We start from the raw sequence: 23,713 nt of genomic DNA, 5'->3' as shown, positions 1-23,713 counted from the left end.
TACAGGCTGAGGACTTTTCAAGTTTTAAAATGAAACTGGTTAACACTTTAAAATATTTTTGGGTTCTTAAGACCTTGGGGTTAATACAGCCCCTTAACTTACTGAACAAATTTTTAAAATGTAACAATCAATCATACCTTCTAAAAAAAGCTTAACAGCTTATAATTTACCTGAGTTCACTGCAGGGAGACTACCTGACCAGGGCAGCTTTTACAGCATGGTAAGATCTCTTATCAGTTTTTAATATCAAAGAGAAATTGAGTCTGTGTTTTGCATGCTGAATAGGAAGGTGACTGTAACTGGGGTTCTACATTATTTCCACAGCTGCCTGTTTCTCTATTCATAGCTGAATCAAGACTGCATGGTTTTGAAAATCAGACCGTAATGGTTCTTAACAGGAAACTGTACATTTAAAAAATCAGAGAGTTTGGCTGTTGATAACATTGATTTGCTCCTATGGTTTAAATCAGTTCAGTTTTAAGACTTTGATTTCCCATTATACTTTTGCTGGATGATGGAACTATAAATGCAAATCAGGTGAAATTCATTGGTGATGTGACAAGGTGCTGAGAGTGGTCATGTAATAGTCAGCCCACAAAGACCAGATTGCAGGAATGAAACCAAAACTTAGAATGACTACTAAAACCAACTTGTAGATGAATCCCTTATCCCATCTGGGACCATCTGATATGCTTTAGTTGGGATTTGAAGTCCCTAGGAGTTGGGCATCTAGTTATAATTCATGCCTGGGAAAACACCCACTCTCCCACACCCCCAATCCCTGTTGAAAATGTTTTCAATGACTGAACTTCAAGGATAAAAGTGCAGGACATCAACAGTGAAAATCCACCTTTAATGGATAGGACTCAAGTGTAAATAGCATCGTCACGTAAGAAAATCTCTGCCTCCAAAAGCCTGTAATTCTAACAGATGAAGCAGAAGTATGGTTACACACTCCTATTATTTCTGCCATACACCTGGGAATGTGAGACAGCACAGATTTCTGCCGGTTGAGTGAGACTAAACAGAAACTAGCAACAGAAAGGGGATATTGAAAAGCTTCTGTCATTGATTTACACAACTATTTGTCAAGCGGCAAGGACAAGCAGTAGTGGGAGTCCTGGATTCTATTTGTGGCTCTGTGAGTAGCATGTCATTTACTGCTATGGTTTACAGTTTTGGAACACCTTTTTTTGAATGACTTGGCAGGCTAAGAAAGGAACATCAAGCTTGTCGTTGTTAGCAACGCTGGTTCTCTTCGCAGCGTGCTCAGTAATAAGGATAAAAAGCACAAAACCACCAGCAGCTAGCAGAAGAGGCAGGTGTTATGCGAGATGTCCCGAAACAGCGGGAGGCCAGAGAGGGGGCCAGCCTCCCCCGCCCCGAGCGCGGCAACGCCGTCCCGCTCCCGAGAGGGTTCTGTCACCACGGTCTCGTACTGCCTCTCTCATACACACCTGCGAGCCTCGGGACGCTCCAGCAGGCCCCGTGACGAGGGCCTATTCCAGGGTGGCTGAAAACAGGGGAGCGACCCCCGCAGCTCCCTTAGGGGAGACTCCCCCTCCCCGCCACCGCCCCGCCGACCTCGCCCTCCATCGATAGCTCTGCGCTTGGCAGCGCACGCCTTAACTGGGCCTCGCGTCTCCCTCCGGTCCCGGATGAGCCCTCCTTGTCCCCACCCTTCCCGCCCATCGATATCTCGGTGCTCGCCCCGCCCTCCGCCGGGCTCTACCGCTCCCGGGCAGCCGGGACGCCGAGCGGGTGGGAGCGCGGCGACCCGCGCCTTCCCTGCTGTTGGAGACACGCACCTCCTGCCTAGGCGCTGAGGTGAGGCCCAGCCGCCCGCCTCAGGGCTGGCGGCCCCCCTCGGGCGGGGCGGGGCGGGGGCCCCCAACGGCCGCTCCTCCGGCCGTCGGCGCGAGCGCTAAGCCCCACCCCTTTCTCTGCGTGCCCCCCGCCCCGGCCGCGCGGGGGGCAACGGGCCCGGCGTGTGCTGCTTCCCTGCGCCTGCGCAGGAGCCCCCCCGCCGCCAGGGGCGAGCCGAGCCGAGCCGAGCCGGGCGGGGCGGGGCGGCGCGGCGCGGCGGGCAGCGCTGGGCCCGGGCCTCCGTGCTGGCCGTGTCCGCCGTTCGGTGTTTGTCGTTCGCCGCCCGGCTTCTCCTGCCAAAGCAGAGGCGCGAATAGGCCTGTCTCCTCCCCCCCCGTGCGGGGCCTTCGGGCACCGGGCGGGACGCGCACGGGCGCTGCTGGCCGAGCGGGTGCCGCATGCGGCGCGGCGGGACGCGGCCCCCGCCCCGCCCGGGGCCTCGGCGTGGGCGCCCGCTGGGCCGCGGAGGGACCAGGGAGGGCGTGGGGTGAAGCCGTGCCGCCAGCCCGACGCCGCTGCCCGGGTTTCTTTCAGAAAGCCGCGAAGGACGATGCCGCTCCCGCGCTGCCCGCGCTCCGTCCCTGCCAGGCGGCCGTGCCCCGTGCTGCCGCGCTGCTGCTGAAGTCGGGGAGCGAGCGCTGTCCGCCAGCGGCCGGGCCGCCATGGCATCCGGCTGTCCGCCGCCCTTCGGAGACCCGGGGGAAATGAGGGAGGGCTTTCTGTGCCCTCTTTGCCTGAAGGACCTCCAGTCTTTCTACCAGCTTCAGTCGCACTACGAAGAAGAGCACTCAAGTGAGGACAGAGATGTCAAGGGACAGCTCAAAAGTAAGAGGCGTGACAGCTGCTTCAATGCGTTCATTTTTGCCGTGTAAAATTCCATGCGGCAAAAGCTGCTTGTACTGCGAGTGCTCTCAAAATGTCTAAGAGTACTAAAATATTAATTTTGTGAGTTACAGGTGAGGTATGGGGTTCCATTTTTCTATAAATCACCCTAGGCCAAGGCATAATTTTTACATTATTCCCAGTACTTTCAATAAGTAAATTCTAAAGCAGGCATTTAAAAGACATCGCTCTTCAAAGGTATGATTTGATGCATGATTTTTATTATTGGCCTTTTGGGCTTTTTTGTTTGTTTGTTGTCATCTGAAAACTCTGATTTATACTGTAAGCCAGATAAATTCCCAAGCATTACTCGAAGACCTTGCAGAATATGGGGAATCTCTGGTGCTTGCCAAGTACCAATTCATTAATCCCTTATTTTGACAGTAGGTAAGACTGTAGTCGCAGTTAAAGTGTACAGCTAAGGAAGGTTGTTGGTGGAAGAAGGTGGGAAAGAATGTGGGTGGTGGAGCTGGCAGTAGATGCTGGGAGTGTCCCAGGGTTGCGCTATGGATTACCAACTTTTACTGGTGTTTGAAAAATCCCCTTGATTTCTGGTCAACTAAAATACTTCTCTTTTTTTTACCCCCCTCGCATACCCAGGGTCATTTTACATTGAGAGAAAAATGTGCAAAAACTGGTGATAATGCTGTGTGTTCCCTGCAAAAATCTTTCTGGTTTTGTTTTATTATACAAGAGAGAGTGGCCTGGCAGTCCTGAATTTTTACTCCCCCCTCCACCCCCCGCGATTGATGATTATTACTTCAAAAGTCTCTTTTCTCAGTGAAAAGTTTGTGTTTTTAACAAGCCTATCTTAAGGGTAGCACAGTTGAATATTTCATGAATCTTTAAGCTTTCCATCAGTCTGGCTGCTTCTTGGCTCTTAGCACTGTGCTCTTCTCAGACGGTGAAGGTAGACTGGTCAGTACTGCAGTCATGTTCTCATCATGGGTACAGGGCTGTAAGAGCTGAATCACAGATGCTTCTGTGGAGCGTTTAAACCGTAACAACAATATGGTTTTCACTGTGATAAGAGGAAAGAAAACAACAATAACTTGGGCTTGGTAAGACTTCCCCAAGGCTTCTTTTATTTAATACAAAACACCTGCATTTTGATTTTATTCTCTCTAGTGTTCTTTTAATCTAAAATAATGTTCTGTGACTTCTCAGGCATATGTGTTCTTGCATGAAGGATGTTGGTTTTGTCTGCTTACTTTCTGTCCTAGTTATTCATGTTAAGGTCTATCCAGTGAAGTCCCTTCTAGAAGAAGGAAGGCCAGCAGAATCACCTAGTTAAATTACCTGTTTTAGGGACTAGTGTTCAAACTGTGCATAACAAGAGATTACATGACTTTGTGCTGAACTCCAGCTATCCTAATTGTGGAGTTCTAGAAATGCTTACAGATCACCTTATTACTGCAGTTGAGTCATACTGAGGTGGTTAAGTTTGACTTCATGGCAAACAAGATTATGAAGTTTGCTTGAAAAGCTTTTCTGTCTTTGGCAAAGCCATGAGGCATGTCTGCTTCTTTTTGAGTATGTCAGACTTCCAAAGTCTTGAGTACAAATATATTTTCTATTTAGTGTAAACTTCACTTAAACTGCAGTGCCTGGCTGGCATTTGCTATGCTGGCTTGAGAGTAGATGAGGGGAGGAGAAATCCTGTTTCTTAGGTGATGTTACAATGCTAGCAAAGCCCTTGCCAACCTGACACAGTTTTGTTGAGAAATGTGTTTTATATCACTGAGTGTCATTTTGGGAGGTAGCATAACTTCAGCGGCTGAAAAACTGCTAGGAAGTGTGATGTCTGCAGGAGGGGCCTGCTGGCACAGCCCTAGTGGCTGAAGCTCGAGGGGGACAGACTGCAGGAAGGTCAAGGTGCAAGCTCCATTGTTTTGGACACTAAATAAGAAAATTAGAAATATGAAAGGACATGCTAACTCATGGTTCCCAGGAGCTTGTTAGGAAGCTTGATGTGTAAAAGATCTAGTTCACGGAGATACTGAAGGTGTTTGGCAAGAATAGTGCCCTCAACTTCTGCTAGTATCCAGAGAGGAACATAGCTGCAAGAGCAATAAAAGCTCTGAAGTTTCAAGTTCCTGGCCTTTTTTGGCCCAGGAGACTGCCCTCCTCTCACTAGCATTCATATGAGATAATGCACTGGGCTGTTTAGTACTTTTGAAATTATTAGGTGTACAAGCACACTGAAATTCTTAGTTTGTGCAACAAGACAAAGAAAGTGTTGAACATCCTTGAATCCTAAGAAAATCATTGGGAATTAAGAGAATTAGGATATTATCTGTATGATGTCCTAGAATGCTGCGAAACGGGTTCCCTAGTTTAAGACAGCTTGCTGTTTTACAGTGAAGTCCCTGAATGGAGTGTCTAAAACTACTGTTTTGTCATTAGGACCTTAGCGCTACTTTATGACAGATAATAAAGAGCATTTCATGTCATCTGTGATTCTCTGAATCGCATTCTGGTTCTAAACAGAACATGCTGAGGATAAACTTGTCAAGGAAAAAGACTTGTGCTAAAAGATGAGGAACGTTCCATACTGGTTTCATGTGACAAATATTCAGTGACTACCCACCATGTTTGATAACTTGGGTTTATCTTTTTCAGATCTAGTCCAGAAGGCCAAAAGAGCAAAGAAGAAATTGCTGAAACGAGAAGGAGATGACAGAGCTGATTCTGGATCTCAGGAACGATATGAGTCATTCAGCTATGGTGGAGTAGATCCTTACATGTGGGAGCCCCAGGAAGTAGGTAGGAGAGCTAGAAAGCGATATGCAGTGGGGATAACTTTTCTTTTAACCTTAATTGGAAAAGTGCTACAGTATGGCTGAAGTTGCATGGAATTGTGTCTGCATTGCGTTTGATTTGCTGTAGCATGGTGTTATGGTTTGCATATTGATTTTGTGCAGCCTGCCTACATTGTGTGGCGTGATGGGGAAAATGCAGATAATGGGGGAGGGGGGAAATGTATAGAATCAGTACCCCAACTAACCTTGAGAGCAGGATAGCTGTTGGCCATGTCATTGTGCCTGAGCTGTTGAGGCTTGAGGATATGTGTTTACCTCTGTGCATCTAGCTTCATTGAGCTGTTCTGCAACCCTCTTCTGGCTTTTTACAAAACAGATAATCTAATTAAGAATTAAGATATAGCTATAAAAAATATCCAGCTTTTGGGCTACACTTAAAGTAGTTGTTAGTTTACATGTCTGACAAAAAGCTTGTCCATTGATGTAAACTCTTTCAGCTTTTTCCTTGGATTTGAGGTGTAGACCATCTCTCATTAAAGAGAGATTTACTTAAAGAAAAAAAAAAAAGGCAAAAAACCTCCACAAAACAAACAAAAATCCCTAACCCCAAACCCACCCTTCTGAATATAAATCTATATTTGTAGAATTTCAAGGATAAGTTGACTGAGCCTGTAATTACAAATACTGCTACTGGAAATTGCCTCTTACTATTACTGAAATATTATGGTTATTCTGAGGGGGAGGAAGCAGCACTATCTCTGGTGGATCTTGAGAAAGTTTCCCCTGTGCTGCTGACAGACTAGGACTTAGTCCTTTGCATCTGCAGAGTCTGAGTTCTGTAGATTATTATACTTTTGACTTTGTAACTATTTCAGCAGCAATCATAGTATAAATATTAGATAAGAATAAATTTAGGCAGTGAACTAGCAGAAGGTTTCTGAACATTAGAGAAGTGAGAACTGTTTTCTGATCAGAGTGGAGAAGAGAACCTTTACGGATTTTAGGATGGGATTTGGTGGATTTGTGAAAGGAACTGTGTGATGTCTCCAAAGCAGTTCAGCATAACTGAATTCAGTTATCCAGAAGGGCCCTTTCATTCCTTTGAATTCAGCTTTGGAGGTTTTTTGGTTATTTCATTAGCATGAGGAAGTGAGATTCTTACACTTACATAGGTAGTATCAAAAAGCAACATCTGATTCTGTGTTCTACCAGTCAGAAGAAGATTATTTTTTTTGTCTGTAACTTTGATTTTTAATACCTGGCTCATCTTACTCAGAAAAGGATCAAAACTTAAACTTGAAACCAGCGTTGTCAAGTATGAGTTGTACAGTTCTTAAATAGGTGCTGTGTTGTTCTTTTGTGTACTTGGTGATCAGTTTTCTGTAAATTTGAGCTGTCATCAAGGGTTTGATTCAGACCCCTAAAGGTGGAAGGATGATCAGAAGTCTGAAAGAGAAATTGCTGTGGCATAGACCTCCAGTAATCATTGGACCTGCCTCTTCCCCTTGTTCAACATGTAGCCAGGAAACTAAAGGGAGTTGGTTGGTTTTGAGAATACTACTAGTTGATAACAGCTTGCCAAATATAACTGAGGGATGAAGAGGGGGGGGGGAAATTGTTGCAGATGTTCTTTTTAACATAGTGCCTGTTGTTTTCTGTAGTAGAAATAAAACACTGTTTATTGCTAGCCTGGAGATAAGGCTTTAACCTGCATGTTTCATTTAGAGCAGCACTGTGAAAATGTAGGATTCTAATGTGTCTTTAAAATTTGATTTGAACGTGAGAAATAAATGGTGAAAAGAAGAGACAGCTGTCTTTCAAGAGGCATTTAAATGCATTTAAATCCATACAGAACACCTGGGTGACTATGAAAACTTTCTGTTATCTCTCCAGGTGCTATGAGAAGCCATCTTTCTGATTTCAAGAAACACCGAGCAGCCAGGATTGATCATTATGTAGTTGAAGTCAATAAGTTAATAATCAGGTTAGAAAAGGTAAATTTGCTGCTTTTTAATATTCCAGCCTTCTGAATGTTTCCTAGATTAAAAAAAATCATATTTTAGTATGAAGCATGCCCATTTATCTAGCAGTGCACCTTATAAAGGATACACTAAACTATGGCTCTCTTCACACATTACTGTTTTCCTTTGTTATCCTCGAGTACTGTGCTTGGTCTGACCCTGTACTGTGGATGTGATTTCTGTTTCTATGCACTATTTTCAAGCTGAAGATGCTACTTCCGCATGCTTCAAGAACCGTGTGTTTTCCTGTATATTTTCTCCATCTTTTACTTCACTAAATTTTTCCCTAATGTTTTTGTTATGATTCTTCCAGCTTCTCATTCTTCAAAATCTACCAATGATCTACTTACATTTTGGCTCAGATGCAGTAATGTTGGGTGCTGTAAGGATTATGTCCAAAATGCTCTGATTTGTACAGGTTTGGCAGTCATTGTTTAGCACTACTTGTATGAATATGGCATTAGAAATAAATAGGAAAGTTGCAGGAATCTGGTGTAAAACAGGCTGAGACTCCTATCTCTTAAAAATGCCAGGTTTCTTTTTCTTGGTGGGCTGGGTTGTGTTGTGTTTTTTTCTTGCAAAAGTACAATTTTTTTGAATGTATTGTTTATCTTCTAGCTTACATCATTTGACAGAGCGAACACTGAGTCAGCTAAAATAAGAGGTGGGTATGAGCTTACCACAGACTATTTGCTCCTATAGTTTAACCAGCTGAGGAATTAATTGAATGAATATCTTACGTTGTGTGTATTCCCTCCCGTCTTGCTCCATCACAGCTATAGAGAAGTCTGTTGTGCCTTGGGTCAGCGATCAGGATGTTCCGTTCTGCCCGGACTGTGGCAATAAGTTCAGTATTCGAAACCGACGTCACCACTGCCGCCTTTGTGGGTCTATTATGTGCAAGAAGTGCATGGAACTTGTCAGTCTTCCTTTGGCAAGTAAGTACAGTGTGTGGTGTTAATTCCTCCTTTCCTTAGCTCACTCAGGGTGCTAACTGCATCCTGGCTTTTGCCATTAGAAAAAAAAGCTGCTGGTAATATTCTGCCTGTGTGGAAAACTTGGTCCTTAATGTGTAATTCAGTTTCATGCAGACACTTGTCTGTGAAACAGAGTAAGAAGAATGATTTCTCCATTCTTTGTCTCTGTTCCTTCTTTGGATTTGGAAGTGTTACAAAACACTGAAAAAGTTACTAGAAGTAGTAGTATATACTGCTAGTGAATATACTAGTAAATATAATTAATATTTAGTGTCTTACTCTACTGAGTACCATAACTATGAAGGTATTAACTTTAGGAATTATAACTGCCAAGGTTCTTGACATTTAAAACTATTGTGGATATTTCCAGTCTTGCCCACAGTTGTCCAAATGCTGACATTAAGGAAATTCATCCACAAGCCTGTAAGAAACCCTTTGAACTTTAATTTCCTCATCTAGTGCATTGGAGAGGAGACCATATGTTCTGTGGAAAAAAATGACATGAACTATGCTTTTTGGAGCATTCAAGCACAAAACATGGACAGCATTAAGATACGTGTTCTTCCACACACTACTCTATAACTATGCAAGCTCCAACATGAGAATAAGCAAAGTAGGTGGTTCTCAGCAGTCTGCTCTCTAGCTGCTTTTAGAGTGGAGCGGGATTTACTGTGAAGACCCAAATTCTGACTTGCTGTCTTGGTTGTCATGGGTTCCTTGCATGTCTTTCAGCAGACTATTTCAACTTGGTTTTCCAATATTACCTGAATGTCAAGTTTCTGTTAAAGTGCAATTCATTTGTGTTGGTAAAGTCTGTTGGCCTCTCCAGTCACTGTGAAATTACCTGTGTATGATTTTTAGGCAAACTCACTAGTGCCAGCAAAGAGGCCTTGGGTTCTCATACTAGTCCGAACTCCTCACCTAATAGTGTCCATGGCTCCCGCCGTGGCAGCATTAGCAGCATAAGCAGCGTGAGCTCAGTTCTGGATGAGAAGGATGATGACCGAATCCGTTGTTGTCGGCACTGCAAAGATACCCTGTTGAAAAGAGAGCAACAGATTGATGAGAAAGAATACACTCCAGAGATTGTGAAACTCTATGAGGTAAATCAAACTCTTTGCTGCTTTCATCCTCAGTGTGTATATCTGCAGTTGTCACTATTGGCTTTTTGGCTTGTTATCTCATGTCCAAGCTCTTACTTTATGACTTAATACTCACTTCTGTTACAATAGACTCTTATTGGGTGTTTATGCCACTTAACAAAGATATATCTGTAATGATGGAGCCACTTGCCATATAGTATTTATAACCCCTGATAACTTCAGACATAATTTTGAGCTATATCTTCATTCTCATCACCTGGAACTAATAGTTCTGAGATGCCTCTCTTCAAATTGTGAACTATGTCAGCTGGGATTCCTCAGAACAGTTCTTGTTTAAACCAATGATATGCCATGCACTTTGTTGATGGACCACGCTGGAACTATAGAACTCGATGTTGTCAGCACTGTTTGTCCTCACGCTGATTGCAAATGCTTTTTTGAACCATCTATATCAATCAGTAGTGTATGGCTGGAACGTTGTGGTCAGATAGGCTTTGAAAGCAGGTACTGACAATCATCAGGTATCTTTTCAGTAGAGTCCGCAAACCCCCCAGATTAGTATTAATGGGAGTTTCTGTTGGTGATCTTTGTGAAGAGATTTAAGGCTAGAAGTTGCCCAAGTCATCCATTAAAACAGCTTCTGAATTAAAAATTCACTTTGCAGGGGTACAGGGAGTCTTTCTCTGTTCCTGATGATGCCCTCTGTGTTCTGAAGGTAACTGGAGGGTCTTGTTATCCTGAATAGTTAAATGGCTTTTATCACAGTTAACTTTGAATGTGCACAGACAGCATGAAAGGTTTATGTCAGCATGTTCTTGCATTAGTATTTTAATATAGGTTCTTTTTTTATACGTTTTGTTTTAAACAAGAAACTCCGACTCTGCATGGAGAAGGTTGACCAGAAGGCTCCAGAATACATAAGGATGGCAGAATCACTAAAGTAAGCCTCATTTGCTGATTTTGTTTATGCATATATGTATTTTTCCTCCCCAAAAGTGTGGAAAGGAGTAAGGAAGTGGCATGCTAAGGCTGCAAGGTGTGTAAATTATAAGAAAAAGCAGTGTTAGATCTATCTGTTGTCTTTGGGATGCTCTTCAAACAAAGTAGTACTGAATTATTAATGGTAACACTGCATACAGAGAAGCAGTCTGATTTATTTTTTTTTTAAAGCCACTTCCCAGTGAGGCACCACTGTCATACTTTCACATGTCATCTTTGCAAAAAGGAAGTACAAGGCTGCAATTCTTGTTCTGTAAATGAGCCTCTTTGAAACAGTTAAAGTAGGATATTACTACCTCCAGCTGAATGGTATGGCTTCTAAGTAGTGCTGGCAGCAAAGGATCCTTTGAATGCTTCTCATCTGTTCTTGTGTAAAGCAAACCACCTTCACCTGACAGTTGTTCTAAATCTAGCTGGCCTGCCCTGTGCTGCAATGGATAAGCAGCATTCACATATCACACTTTTGTGCGTAATTTCTTGCAGTAGTATTTTCTCACTGGAGTAACTTATATCTCCAGCTATATCTGCAAGAGGTTTTCAGGTTATACTTCTGGCTTGTATAGTAGAGAAATACACACATTGGTCCTAGACTATGAAGCATGTCCATTTGGGAAGTTAAAGTTAACAAATATTTCTGTACCTGTCCTTTAGATCTGATGGTTGTAGGAAAATTAGGCTGTCCTTCATCATAACAAAACTGTTTTTGTAAAAACACACCTCTGAGAAGGAAGAAAGAAGTATTGAAGGTGAAAAACGTGCTAAGCTGTTACTGCTTTTTGTCATGACTTCATGAGAGCTGGTGTTATGTGGCTTGACAACGGGAGAAAAGTAAAAATATGAATGTCTTGGATAATGGAAGCACATGTCAGAAAACAACAGACTTCTTACTGATAAAATTAAAGATTTCTGACTAGTAGTGAGTCCCAGAAACGGGAATCATATTGATGGTGAAGTTGTTTTTGAGAGAGTGATCCTTGTTTTTTATATTTGTGATATAAAAGGAGAGGGAAGCTAAAAACTGGTGAAGAGTCTTCCCTGTTAAATCCCAATTTATTTTATCAATAAATGTGAGATTCTAGTAAAGTGCATATCATTGATTGTGTCCCCATGTGGACAGTCAGTTACTAGCATTTTAAATATTAAACACATGTGGGGTTGTAGGCTTTTGCTTTGTGATAAACGTTAGTAGAGATAACTATTTTATGTCAATGGTATAGTTACCTATTCAGTCAGTGTGTTTTCCACACCCAGTCGCCTGGGAAAAAAACTCAAAATAGATGCATTTGCTAAGTATGTGTATATTTTACATATTATTGGTTGAGTGGCATTCTTGTGTTAAAATATTATTTCTCCTATAATAGTAAATAATAATACAATCATAAATAAAATGATCTTCTATTAAGTGTTCATGTTCACAAGATTGTCACTTTCTACTTCTGTCACAAAGAAAGGTTTTTTAAACACAATGAGCTTGAAATAAAATCATTCAGCCCCTTTAGTGTTAGTTATTCTTACCATTGTTGAATCGTGGTCATCTGGGGATAACTTCTAGTGTTGTATGTATCGGTAGCTGGATGCATGACTTACAATAAAGTTCTATTTATTTCTTAGTGCTGGGGAGACAACCTACAATCTTGAACACGCTAATGACTTGAGGGTGGAGATTCAAAAAGTATATGAATTTATAGATGCCTTAAGGTAAAAGATCTCTCTCTCCCCCTTCCCCAGCATGTGTGTATCTCCCTCTGTTATGACTTCTCTGTAGTTTTTCTCAGCTCTTGGTGTCTGTGTTTGTGTAGTATATACCTGCTTCTTCATATGGATAATCAATTTGCTCAGTTGTAAAAAGCATGTGAAAAGGTAGATGCTGTTCCTTTGCACCATCAATTTCTACTTCCTTTTCCAGCCTTAAATAACTAAGCACAAAAAAAAAAGGGTGGGAGTGGAAAGTTATAACTTGTAATATCCAGAATGGTTTACCTGAAAGAACATCAGAAAACTTTCATCCGATATGGTCTCTCTCCCCTTCTGTTGCATTTTTGCTGGCCCTTGTTTTTGAACTGATGAGGCTGTGTGTTTGCTTTGATTCAGTAAGAAGATTTTGAGTCTAGGCTTGCATGAAGATCCCCAGCCTCATCCTAAAACACTACAACTTCAGAGAATGATAAGATATTCAGCTACACTTTTTGTTCAGGTAAATGGAGCATATGTTATGAACTGAATGTAAATTTCTCTTCTCTGCCAGGCATCCCCATAATTTGAAACTACTTTGACAGGAGGTTTAGTTCTATACATTTTCTGTAGTTCCCCTAATGACCTATGGTAGCCTTAAATGAGCTAGCTTGAATACCGATAGTATAGTCAGAGCAGGATTGAGTTCAGGGACCTAAGAGAATGTGTGAATCTTGGCTTTGTCTCTCACTGAGCTGTGAACCTAGCTAGCAGTATAGTTACGGCAGCAAAGACATGCTCAGACTTGCAGCAGTGACTGCAGTGTAGAAGCAGCTTTTATTTGTTTCTGGGGTGTTCCGTTAGTGGTATCTCTCTTTTAAAGTACTTGAAAATTGGCTGAATACCTGCAAGCAACACTAAATATTTCAATTTTTGCCAGGAAAAACTGCTTGGCCTAATGTCCCTGCCAACCAAAGATCAGTATGAAGAACTGAAGAAGAGAAGACTCCATATGGTAAGACAGGTTAAGATCCGTTATGTCTTGTATCAGGACCTCCTTCAAGGGCTTAAGCCTAGTAGCTGTGTGTGTATGAATAGTTGCCTTTAACGTTGGATTTCAGTTTTTCATTTTTTTTTAATCATTCCATACCCTTTTTCAGGGATTCATGTAACACCGTCATTGTATTCTGTCCAGAACATAAGTAGGTGTGTACTGAACAGCTGAACACTCCTAGAAAGCAGCGGTGACTTGGTTGCACATGCTGTTTCTGCTGCAGTGCATGCAGAGCAAGCCCTAAACTTAGTATTAGTTTACATGGATTTTCAAATTGTGTTCTGGAGTTCATTTGCACAAGTAGAATTTGGAGACTTCTTTCAGTGGTGAAAAATGACATATTAGAATAGGGATGCCTCTTCAGAGAGAGAGGGTTTTTTCAGTTAGGAGGGAGGACATCATTAATTGTAAACTAAACCAGCTTCATCTTGAGGTAGAAGTTGAGAAATAAGAATCATTGCACTCCAGAAGATAATGATACCGGTGACCTTTCACACTGATGTTCTATTACAGATGTCTGCTGTAGTCAGATGTGATACGGTTACTGTCCAAATCAATCTAGACCACTGTTTGCACAGTTGCATTAGGCATTTTTTTTTCTCTACATAAAGCAGTATAAAGCACTGTCGCTGCTCCTCCTTGCCCTCAAGTTTGTAGAGGCAGATGTCATGGGATTTTGATCAATATTGTCACAAACAAACTGAAGGGAAGCATTTAGGTAATACTATGAAAATAAGCGTCTTCTGTAAAGTAACCGAAAATGCAGCTGATACCTTTCAGTGACAGCCAGCAATGTCTAAGATCAGCTAACTTCTTGTACCTATGGATATTTGGAATGGAATTTTTCAAGCTCATGGTGTTCTCTTACTACATGTGTTTTGTTTTAGGTGGCTCTCGAAACACATGGAAAACAAGAGGAAAAGCAGAAAGACTTTATCTCCAGATCTGCAGCTGCAGTTAATGGTGATGCAATTCACCTGAAAAAAGGAACAGTCAGGAAGTCTGAAGGCTGGTTACCTACATCAAGCATATCGAGAGAGAGTGAGATAGCAGACCCACTTCTTCAGCAGATTGACAATATCACGTCCTTTATTAAGCAAGCAAAGGCAGCTAATAGGATAGACGAGGTCCATATGTTGCAAGAGAACCTGAGGCAGCTTCAGGATGAATATGATCAACAACAAACTCTGAAAGCTATCGAGCTTTCTAAAAAACAGGCAGAAGAGGAAGAGATGCAGAGGGAGGAACTTCAGGTCCTTCGTGAAAAAGAGTGGGAAAGAGAACACCACAAATTCATGTCTCGGCATTCAAGGACGTGCTCCTTAGACTTCAGAGAAGTCAAGCAGCATCAGCATGAAGTTGCAAAAGAGAATCGGAACTTGACAGCACAGGCATTGGATTTGGATATTACTCAGATCAAAAGGGACCCAAGTTTTGAAACTCCTGCTGTTGAGCAGCTGCCAGCTAAAGAGCACTTGACCTTCACACTCAAACCCCAGAATGTCCCACAGTGTGACAAAGATCAGACAGCCTGTCTAAACCCCTTTGAAGATGAAGCAGATACCCCTCAGTTAGAGGAAGATCCTGCTAACCCATTTGCCAAAGACACTTCTCCAATGGTTTCCTTCTCTAACACAGCTCTGCAGAGTAATAAAAAAGCATATAATCCATTTGAAAATGAGGAGGAGGAGGAACAAAGTAATGGAGCACCTGGCAGTACTTCAAACCCTTTTGAAGAAGATGAAAATCCATTTCAAAAGCCTGCAGGCAGCTGGAATTCTGGGAATCCATTTGAAGAGGGATCCTCTACCAATCCCTTTGAAGTGGAGGATGGCAATGACATCTCTGGAGAGGAGGCTATAGAGGAAGAGCTGCTTCTCCAACAGATAGATAATATCAAAGCTTATATATTTGATGCCAAACATAGTGGACGAATGGATGAGGTGGAGGTGCTGACAGAGAACTTAAAGGAATTGAAGCGCACATTAGCAAAGCAGAAGGAGAAATCCAGCTGCTGAAGCAGAAATAGGGCTGTGTAATAATTATTTTAAGACTGCTGTTAAATATGGGAAGGTAGAGCAGATACTTATTAACAGGAGTACAGATCACAAGCGGGAATTGGGAGAATCTTGACTTTTATGCACTTTCAATTAGGCATTTCCACTACTACTCAGTCTTGAAGAAAGAATTATTGAGGTATGCTGCTGGTCTCAAATGCTTATACTAAGAAATTTTAAAATGTTACAACACTCTCTTAATGCTAACTGGTCATACTGTGTGCTTATTTTGGTCAAAGTGCTTAAGTGCTAATAGGGAACTATGATTTGGAAATGGCTGCAATGTTGGTTTGTCATCTTTTCCCCCTTTCTGTTGTAGTGTTGTAGTATTGTAGTATTGGCCTTTCAAGTGGGGCTTTGACTAAAGAGAGACAAAAACTTTTCTAAAACTTCTGCATCCTCTGATAATGATGCAGTGCAGTGTTACAGGCTAGCTTAATTGCCTAATGGTGTTAGGAGAAAGTGCTGTTAAAAGGCTACTGTGATTCTTTGAGGTGCAGAATATACAGGCTTGCAGATCAATTTTGTGCAATGCTAATACATAAAAGGGATTTTAAGACTGAGAAGAACTTTATAACTGATCTTAATACGAGTAACTTTTTAATGTGTTTATAAAAATTCCCAAGTAAAATTTGGATGCTGTCTTTTCATCACTTTTAGTTTCCCATTTGCTCTGAGCACAAACTACAGTGTAATAGAGCACGCCATGCTGGCTTCAGAGACCTGCTTGTGAGGGAACAACTATCTACTCATTTCCAGGGAAAAGAGCATCAGGCTAGCACCATTTCAAACTATAATGTAAAGGCTGACCCTCCAATTCCTAATTATCTTATGGAATCTACACATTCCTTTAAATTCTCTGGGTGGGTGACAGAATGATGATGTTTGTCATTTGTGAGACTGGAACCCTCTTTTTGTAGCAATCAAGGAACAAAAATCTTGTTTACAATGGAGAGCTGAAGTGCCACTGAACTGGAATTCTGTGAAAGCTGGGAGATGAAGTCCATGGCTGCCGATGGTGCCAAATAGCAATTCTCTTTCATATTTGATTCCCTTTGGAAGTTTTTACGAAAAATCGGGCATGTCTGTCTTAAATAAGAAGCTCCAAATTGGAGTCATCTTGTGATCCTGTGGTCTGGGGAATGACTAGGTGATGGCCAGTACCTGTGATGCAGGAGGGCTTAGAGCTGGGCTGTGGAAGATTGGTATCAGAAATGTAGGATCACTTCAGGGTGAGGTCAGCCTGTATCTTTGTGAAAGGTGGAGCCTGAGCTGCTTTGCTTTTTATCTTTGAAAGGCATCATCAGGCATCAGTGTTTGAAAGGGTGGTGGGGAGGAGTTAGCCTAAAGGGTGTATTTATGTAAAGCTGAAATAGAGGAAAACCAGGCAGATCAAACTGTATAGCACTAATAATAGTGGGCTTAGAGGTGTTAACTTTTATGGAATGGGACAGGTCTTTTAACTATGTTGCTAATATATATTAGCATAGCTGTAACCCAAGCATTGCATAGAATCTTAGAGACACAAATAATTATGCTACCTGAAGAGCAGGAACTCTAGTTTTTTGCTGTAAATAAGTGGAGGTAGGGACTTGTGGAACTGTTGTTTAAAAAAACCAAACCGCCTATATCCTCACATAATAGCACTAGCAACTGATCAAAATAACTTAGAGCAGCCAGTTAAGGACAGCTGATGTTCTTACTGTAGCCTAAATCTGAAGTTGAAAGGTGTGCAGAACAGGTTGTCTTAAGACCATGAAGTTTTTATACTGAGATGTTTTATTAGAGCTGATTGAGTCCCTGAGTGTTATTTTGCACCAAGTGAAATGAATAACAGAATTCTGAAAGGTCATAAACTAACAAAGCATGTGCACTGTGGCACCAGATATACGAGGGCAGCAAAAAATAAATACTAAGATAGCTAAACATAATCCCTGGAATTGTTTGTTTTAACAGAAATAGTATAAGGTAGTTATTTAAGACAGACTTGTTTGCTAGTCAAGAGGATTGCTCCATGCACTGTAACCCAAAGCTTTTTTTGGTATCAATATGAAAAAAAAATTTCAGTGGCTTCAGCTTTCACATTTAAAAAGTGTTGTTTTTTCTCGTTGCAACTATCCTGCCTTGTTTGTATTTTCAGTCTAATACACTAATAATTAAAGTATCCTTATTGTACATGTATTTTTACAAGCAGGTAACAGACTAGCATACCTCATGATCTTTGTCAGTGTTAAATGTGATAGACTAGACATCTGATACTAAAGTCATCTCCAAAGTGAAGACCTTATGCTGGTATTTAGACTGCTGTGAGGCTCACAAGGCACAACGGAATGAAGACATCTTAACTGTAAAGCTCAATAAATAACTAGCATTGACTTTTGTTAAAATTGCATGCACTACTCTGTATGGAAACTTTGTAAACAGAGATGAAATAAAACAACATGTTTATTTTGTGCTGTGTTCGTCCTTGACAATTTTTACAGGACGCTTGAATCAGTGCGAAATTTTGTACTCAACCATTGGCTCAGAAATGCTGAAATACAGTTCTAGAGTAATTTGCATATTTAAGCCTGACTTAAAGGTATGTGCAATTACCAAATTCCAAGCAATATAGTACAATGTATCGTATGTTTATGTACTATTATAGGTATAGTGTAATTGTCTGGTCAGGCAGAAGCTATGATGATTTAGAAGGTTTTTTGACTGTGTGCAGGGAGCAGGAGTGTTTGAGGCAAGAGTTGTATAGTAGCACTGGACTTGGAAGCATAACGGATTTGCTGGAAGTTGATAAATCTAGACACAGTTCTCCTGTGTATGGCTTTTTTTTAAAGACTGTTTAGGAAATTGTCTTAATTTAAGAGTAGCTTTAAATTATTTTGAAGGACAATAAAGGTAATTGTAAAGCATTATCTTTCATATACAAGCTTACATGTTCTCCTTTACTGCTGATATTCTTGACTTGATCAGTGCTTCCCAGAGCTGCAGTATCAACTGCAAAAGTTGTATCTTGTTCTAAATGAGACTTTTAACTGTTTCGGAGTGGTAACTAAATAAATGAAGAAAATTCAGCATGTAGTTTGAGCCTGGAGTTGCACTATCATTTGGCTGTCTTCAGTTAGTACAAGATGGAAATCAGAAGGAACACTTTTACACCACTGTCCATAAATTGTGGAATCCTGTGCTGCTTCTAAGAGAAATTAACTTTTTAGTCTAGTCTCTCTGTCCCAAAGCAATCATGATCTTGTTTTTGCCATAACCTTATACATGCAGGCAGGAGTAGGAAATAGGGCTCTAGTCATTCTGTTTTCCTTGTTCGGTTTTCCTTTTATGCAGTGTTGACTGTAATGCTTTGTAAAACTGGCACCAAAAAAGCTGAGTTTTTAACTTTTATTTATTTTTCACTTTAATTATTCTAGTTGTAGCTGTAAGAAGACTTGTGAGACAAGGTTGTCTGTATTACAAGAACTCGCTTGTTCCTGTTTCCAGCAGCTGTTAGCTCTTGTCTCTTACTGAAGTACCTTGATCATCCAGCCCTGAGGAAAAACAACTGCATGACTTGATGTCAGGCTGATGCTTCCTTCTTCATAGCAGCTTTATATTTTCCCCTTATCTCTTTGGGCAGTGGCACAAAAGCAGGGCAGGGAACTTGGCCTTCAATTTCACACATGCATTCTCGCAGATGATACTTCTTGGGCCCAAAAGTTGCTGGATGTGATAGTTTTTTCCTTTCTCTTTCCTCTTTTTCAAGCGTTTCTCTAGAAAAAGAGATCTGTGTGTTACTATCAGAAGCCTGAATGGCAACATTTCCTCTCCCTTCCCTGCACCCAATTTACCAGAAAGATGGATTTACAGTTCCTAGCTTGTGGACTGTACCTAGCTTATGTCAATTTTGCCTGGGAAAAGTGGTATTTCCTTCTGTATACCTGACAAAAGTTTGCAGGGATTGTATTATGATGTATGCTAAACTGTACATTAGCTTATTAAGTGTTACTTACTTGCTTTTCCCCAAGATTTTTTTAATGTGCTCGGTTATCTCTTTGTTGGTTTTATCTTCCACGTCAACCAAAACTTGTTCTCCGTTGTCTGCCAAGAAAGATTGGTAACAGTATATCAAAACACTACCCCTTCCCTACCACACACTGTTTCACAGTAGCTGCAAACAGTATTTTAAACACACAAAACTAACATCTGTTTCTCTACTGCAGTTCATGCACAATGTAATGTTTCCACAGGAAAGAGTCATCCTTCATCTAGGATGACTTTAGGACAGTTGGCAGAAGTCTGAGGCAGTGGACATACAACATATAAAGCCACTTTCCTAAGGAAGCACCCTTCTTCCCTTAGCAGGCTCAGAGGTGGGGCCAGGTAAGAAGGACAGAGCACGCTTCTCGCGTGAAAGCCGTCGCTGCTCTGATGCCTCCTGCAGCCCCGTCTGCACGGGGGAAGCCCCACTCGCGGCTCACGGCGGGACAGGGGGCCCTCGGGGCAGGCCCGGCTGTCGGGGCCCGGCGGCACCTACCTAGGTAGAACCGGAGGAAGGGCGAGGGGGTCATGTTCCTGAACAGCATGATCTGCACCCAGGGGTTCTTGTACTGGATCTGGGGGATGTTGAAAAACACAAACTTCCTGGAAAGAAGGAGAAGAAAAACACACAAACGCAAGCCGAGATGTCTCTGAGGAAGGCGCAGCCCCTCGCAAGCGGAGATGTCTCCGAGGACGGCGCAGACCGCCCCGCGCTCCCGCCGCGCTCACCTCGCCCCCTCGCTCAGTTCTCCCGCCGTGTTGTAGTTCACGGTCATCACCTTCACCGAGCTCTTGAAGATGACGTCGCCCTGGCTGAGATATTGCAGCGTCCGCCTGATGGGGAACCGGCCTTTCATCGGCATGGCGGCGGCCCGGGCCCCGCTCGCCTCCGCCGCCGGGCGGAAATGGCGGGAAGCGCCGCCCCGCGCCGAGAGCGGCGGGAGCCGTAGTTCCCTCAGCGGCGGCGCCGGCTGCGGCGGCCGCGCGGCCCCTCGGGCGAGGCAGGAGGCGGGAAGCAGCGCCTCCCTCCGCCGGCCGCGCCGGCTCCCGCAGCGCAGCGCAGTTCAGCTCAGTCCAGCCCAGCCCAGCGCAGCGCAGCTCAGCTCAGCCGCTGCGGCAGCGCCCCGTGCCCGGGGCTGGGGGGGGCCGCTCTGCCGGGGCTGGCAGCGAGGGCAGCAGGTTGCGGAGGCGAAGGTGCTGCTTAAGCTGCGAGCGATGATGTCTGCACGGGTCTCGCAGCTGTTTCTCCTGCTCTCTTAAAGAGATCCGTAAGGTGCAAAGAAGTTGCACAAAGCCAGCTGTCTTTTTCATCAGTATTTTGCAGTTTATCTGAGAACCTGCCATTGTGAGTTGCATTTTGCGGATTAGCCACAGCTTTGTGGCTATTAAAAGCTGGCATCTTCGAGAGAAGGCTGCCCGGGTTCGCGGCAGCGGTCCTGCGTCCTGCACCGGAGTCGTGTCTGGGCCGGGAGGTCCCTGGGCTGTGACCGGGGGGAGCGGCGGGGCCCGTTGGCTCCTCCGTGCGCTCAGCCCCCGGCAGCCGCTCTTAGCTGGGGCCTCGGAAAGTAAATTGGGCTGCTGCTCTTAAAAGGAAGTCACAACCACCCCAAAACAAATATTCTGGCGGCAAAGATAATAAGAAAGGGTGAAATTAAAAAAGTAAGGTACACACAGGTATCGTGTTGTGACAGCTAAAGTGGGAGAAATAACTCGTTAGTAACAATTTAAGGGAAGTAGAAGAGCTGGAAGATGAACTGAAACATAAAGGGCTGCAACTCCTCTCCCTGGGGAAAAAAAAAACAAAAGAAAAGATGATCATATGCATTTTTTTTTACTTCATTTTTGTTGCTTCCCTTTGTAAGTAACATCATAATCTTGATACAAATTAAATTTCTGAAACATGCTATTGGCAAAGGGTTTTGTGTTTTTTCTTTTTTTTTTACTTTTTCACTATTACTTTCATTTAAGCAGCTAAAGAAATAGAAAAAGCAACTCAGTTTAATACATTATTTGGCATGGCATGAATGAATGTACTTTTTTTTTGTCTGTAACAAGCCAGACAGCTCTGTCAAATGCAAAAAATGCATTTTGTCCTCAAGAAAAATTTGCCTGACTTGATTGACTCGATGCATGAGTTCATGCCACAGGATATACAAACACTCTGAAACATTTCCTATATGAAATTCTGTCAATGCACACTGAGCTTGAGTAGTAATACCCTTCTGAGCTCCTGGTATTTTCTAGATGCCGTACAGCTAGAATAACAACTGGAATGCCTTGTTGTGTGGACACAATTTCAATTGGCAGAGGATCAACCTTTTCAAACTTAGGCAACAAAACCTCCTGCTTCACAGTAGGCCTCTAAATGAAAAGGACCTTTTTTTTTTTCCATGCATGTTTCTCTTGTAGACACCTGGATTTGACAACTGAAACCTGAAGTCTGATTACCCTCATTTCTGCTAAGTGAAACTTCTGTAAATTGTACAGTTTTGAATAGGAGCAACAAGAAATGAAGTTAACTATCATCTATCTTCTCTATATAAATGTGTGGTGCATCTCAACCATGTTATATATAAAATGGAGGATGCCTTTTAGAATAGAGTCCAAGTTCATTATCTCTGTTATGAAGTGTGTGTGACAGGAACTGAAACAAGATCCAATGCATCACCACCTTAATTTAAAAACTGGGGAACAGGAAGGCGCTACCAGATAAAAGTAAACATAAAGCATTGTCTATTGATAGCTAACTATCCCGAAAAACCTGAGAAAAACAGAAGGCTAAAGAAGATGAATTAAAACCTTTAGGAAGGTCCTTCTCCTTCTCCTAGAAGTAGCTCCCTGGTGTCAGTAAGGTTCATGGGATTTATCTTCTTAGACCCAGTTAAATCACTCATAAGATAATCACTGTAGTGAAGGGAAAATACTGTTTCTCCCTAAAAGATAGTAAATTATGTATTTGGCTTAGACACCTAATGTTTAAGAAGAAATTAAGTGAACTTAACAATAAAACTCAAGAATGCATTTATATTTGTAATTCACTTTAATGGTATAAACCTCATTTAGGTAGTAGTATTAAGCCACAACAATATAATGCCACATTTAAACAGCATTTAATAAAATGCATAAGCTAAATCATGCACTGCAATACTCTATATACAAACACAACAATGCAAATTCCTCTTCATGACTGAAGACACTGATTAGATATAAAATTCCGATTAAAAAAAGAACATGCTATTATTTTTAAATGCTATCACATATAACAATGCTGATTTCACAAAAGAAGCTGTGAGAAATTAACAACTTTTGCAAGGTTTTAAACTTGAAATTAAAATATAACAACATAAACAATAGTTTTCTAAATTATAATGAACAGAGACTTCCAGAAAATATCCCAAGGAATTAAAAGTAGATGATTCCTTTTATAAAAATTTGTTATTTTTGTAGGAGCTCAGAACTCCCTGGTATGCCAAGCAGATACAACACTTACACAATGTGCAGTTTTTCAGTTATGAAACCGTTTGAACACTGGCTTGCAATGTATTTTGGAGTACAGATTAATTATTAAAAATATTCCCACATTTAACGTTGATTCCATGTATGAGAAATTTAATATATATGCTCTGTAAGTAACGTTTTCTTCTTAAAGAATATCCTTTTTATTTCCAATTTATTCAGTCCTACTTTTAACCCACAATCATTGAAAATATTTTAAAATGGACCTGTGCCTTATATCATTTATCTAAGACCATTAAAAAATGTACAAGAAGCCAGTTATTCAGGGGTGTTAGATAGCTGGCAATAGGTGTGCTTCTCAGACCTTGGCTTTCTGTGATCAGATACAGAAAGCTGATTTCACATTCCACGGTTTCCATAAAATATTACAACAGAGCCTTTATTGCCACTTAAATTTGAGCACATTTTGTCCTTCAGAATATAAACAAGTCAAATGTGTATATAAAACAAGTTCACAGTTTTAAAACAGGCTCTTTTTTCTAAATTCACAATTGAATTTTTAACCAGATTCAATCCTGATCAATACCCCAGTTGGTTTCCTAATCTTTAAAAATGTTACTGCAGTACAATGACGTTAATAGACATTCAGGTTTCCATTCAGCCTTTAAAGAGGAAAGCAAACATTATTCAAAGAGCACTGATTGTCAAGACACCAATGAAGGACCATCTGTCACAGGAATTCCTGCCATTAATTTAAATAATTTTCCTGCTGAAAATCTCAAAAATAAGGTTTGAAATGTTAAAATTGATGTCTTATGGGTTTTTTTCTGTATTTGAAACTA

The 23,713-nt window shown here is 41.8% G+C and overlaps 3 protein-coding genes across 3 annotated transcripts in view; 1 reads left to right on the top strand and 2 right to left on the bottom strand.

Annotated features, from left to right (window-relative positions):
* The first annotated feature begins 1,698 nt into the window (after window positions 1-1,698).
* Window positions 1,699-17,845, top strand: RBSN (rabenosyn, RAB effector). Its single transcript, XM_075514198.1, has 12 exons — window positions 1,699-1,827; window positions 2,401-2,691; window positions 5,371-5,514; window positions 7,404-7,504; window positions 8,150-8,195; window positions 8,308-8,469; window positions 9,370-9,611; window positions 10,481-10,551; window positions 12,222-12,308; window positions 12,702-12,804; window positions 13,222-13,296; window positions 14,223-17,845. The coding sequence occupies exons 2-12, from the start codon at window positions 2,529-2,531 to the stop codon at window positions 15,351-15,353; spliced, it is 2,325 nt and encodes a 774-aa protein (XP_075370313.1). The 5' UTR covers window positions 1,699-1,827; window positions 2,401-2,528; the 3' UTR covers window positions 15,354-17,845.
* Window positions 17,846-18,765: 920 nt separating this feature from the next.
* MRPS25 (mitochondrial ribosomal protein S25) lies at window positions 18,766-20,401 on the bottom strand. The gene is made up of 4 exons (XM_075514206.1): window positions 20,145-20,401; window positions 19,912-20,018; window positions 19,388-19,475; window positions 18,766-19,147 (listed from the first exon to the last, which is right to left on the bottom strand). The coding sequence occupies exons 1-4, from the start codon at window positions 20,276-20,278 to the stop codon at window positions 18,955-18,957; spliced, it is 522 nt and encodes a 173-aa protein (XP_075370321.1). The 5' UTR covers window positions 20,279-20,401; the 3' UTR covers window positions 18,766-18,954.
* Window positions 20,402-22,226: 1,825 nt separating this feature from the next.
* Window positions 22,227-23,713, bottom strand: part of NR2C2 (nuclear receptor subfamily 2 group C member 2) — a 50,786-nt gene continuing 49,299 nt past the window's right edge. The window contains exon 16 of the transcript XR_012777489.1: window positions 22,227-22,348. The gene's annotated coding sequence lies outside the window, so the exon portion shown is untranslated. The remainder of the gene's footprint in view (window positions 22,349-23,713) is intronic.

The sequence above is a fragment of the Mycteria americana genome, chromosome 11 (assembly GCF_035582795.1).
Source record: "Mycteria americana isolate JAX WOST 10 ecotype Jacksonville Zoo and Gardens chromosome 11, USCA_MyAme_1.0, whole genome shotgun sequence".
NCBI classification, from domain to species: domain Eukaryota; kingdom Metazoa; phylum Chordata; class Aves; order Ciconiiformes; family Ciconiidae; genus Mycteria; species Mycteria americana.
The sequence above is the reverse complement of the archived record's forward strand: the minus strand, read 5'-3'. Positions and strand labels throughout refer to the sequence as shown.

What these genes read in the sequence shown, in the direction of transcription:
- RBSN (XM_075514198.1), top strand. Translation starts at nt 2,529, where the DNA reads ATGGCATCCGGCTGTCCGCCGCCCTTCGGAGACCCGGGGGAAATGAGG. An exon ending in AGATTGTGAAACTCTATGAG is followed by an intron (nt 9,612 to 10,480) that starts GTAAATCAAACT and finishes GTTTTAAACAAG; the next exon opens with AAACTCCGACTCTGCATGGA. An exon ending in GAATTTATAGATGCCTTAAG is followed by an intron (nt 12,309 to 12,701) that starts GTAAAAGATCTC and finishes GCTTTGATTCAG; the next exon opens with TAAGAAGATTTTGAGTCTAG.
- MRPS25 (XM_075514206.1), bottom strand. Translation starts at nt 20,278, where the DNA reads ATGCCGATGAAAGGCCGGTTCCCCATCAGGCGGACGCTGCAATATCTC. An exon ending in GAACTGAGCGAGGGGGCGAG is followed by an intron (nt 20,019 to 20,144) that starts GTGAGCGCGGCG and finishes CCTTCTTTCCAG; the next exon opens with GAAGTTTGTGTTTTTCAACA. An exon ending in AAAATCTTGGGGAAAAGCAA is followed by an intron (nt 19,148 to 19,387) that starts GTAAGTAACACT and finishes CTCTTTTTCTAG; the next exon opens with AGAAACGCTTGAAAAAGAGG.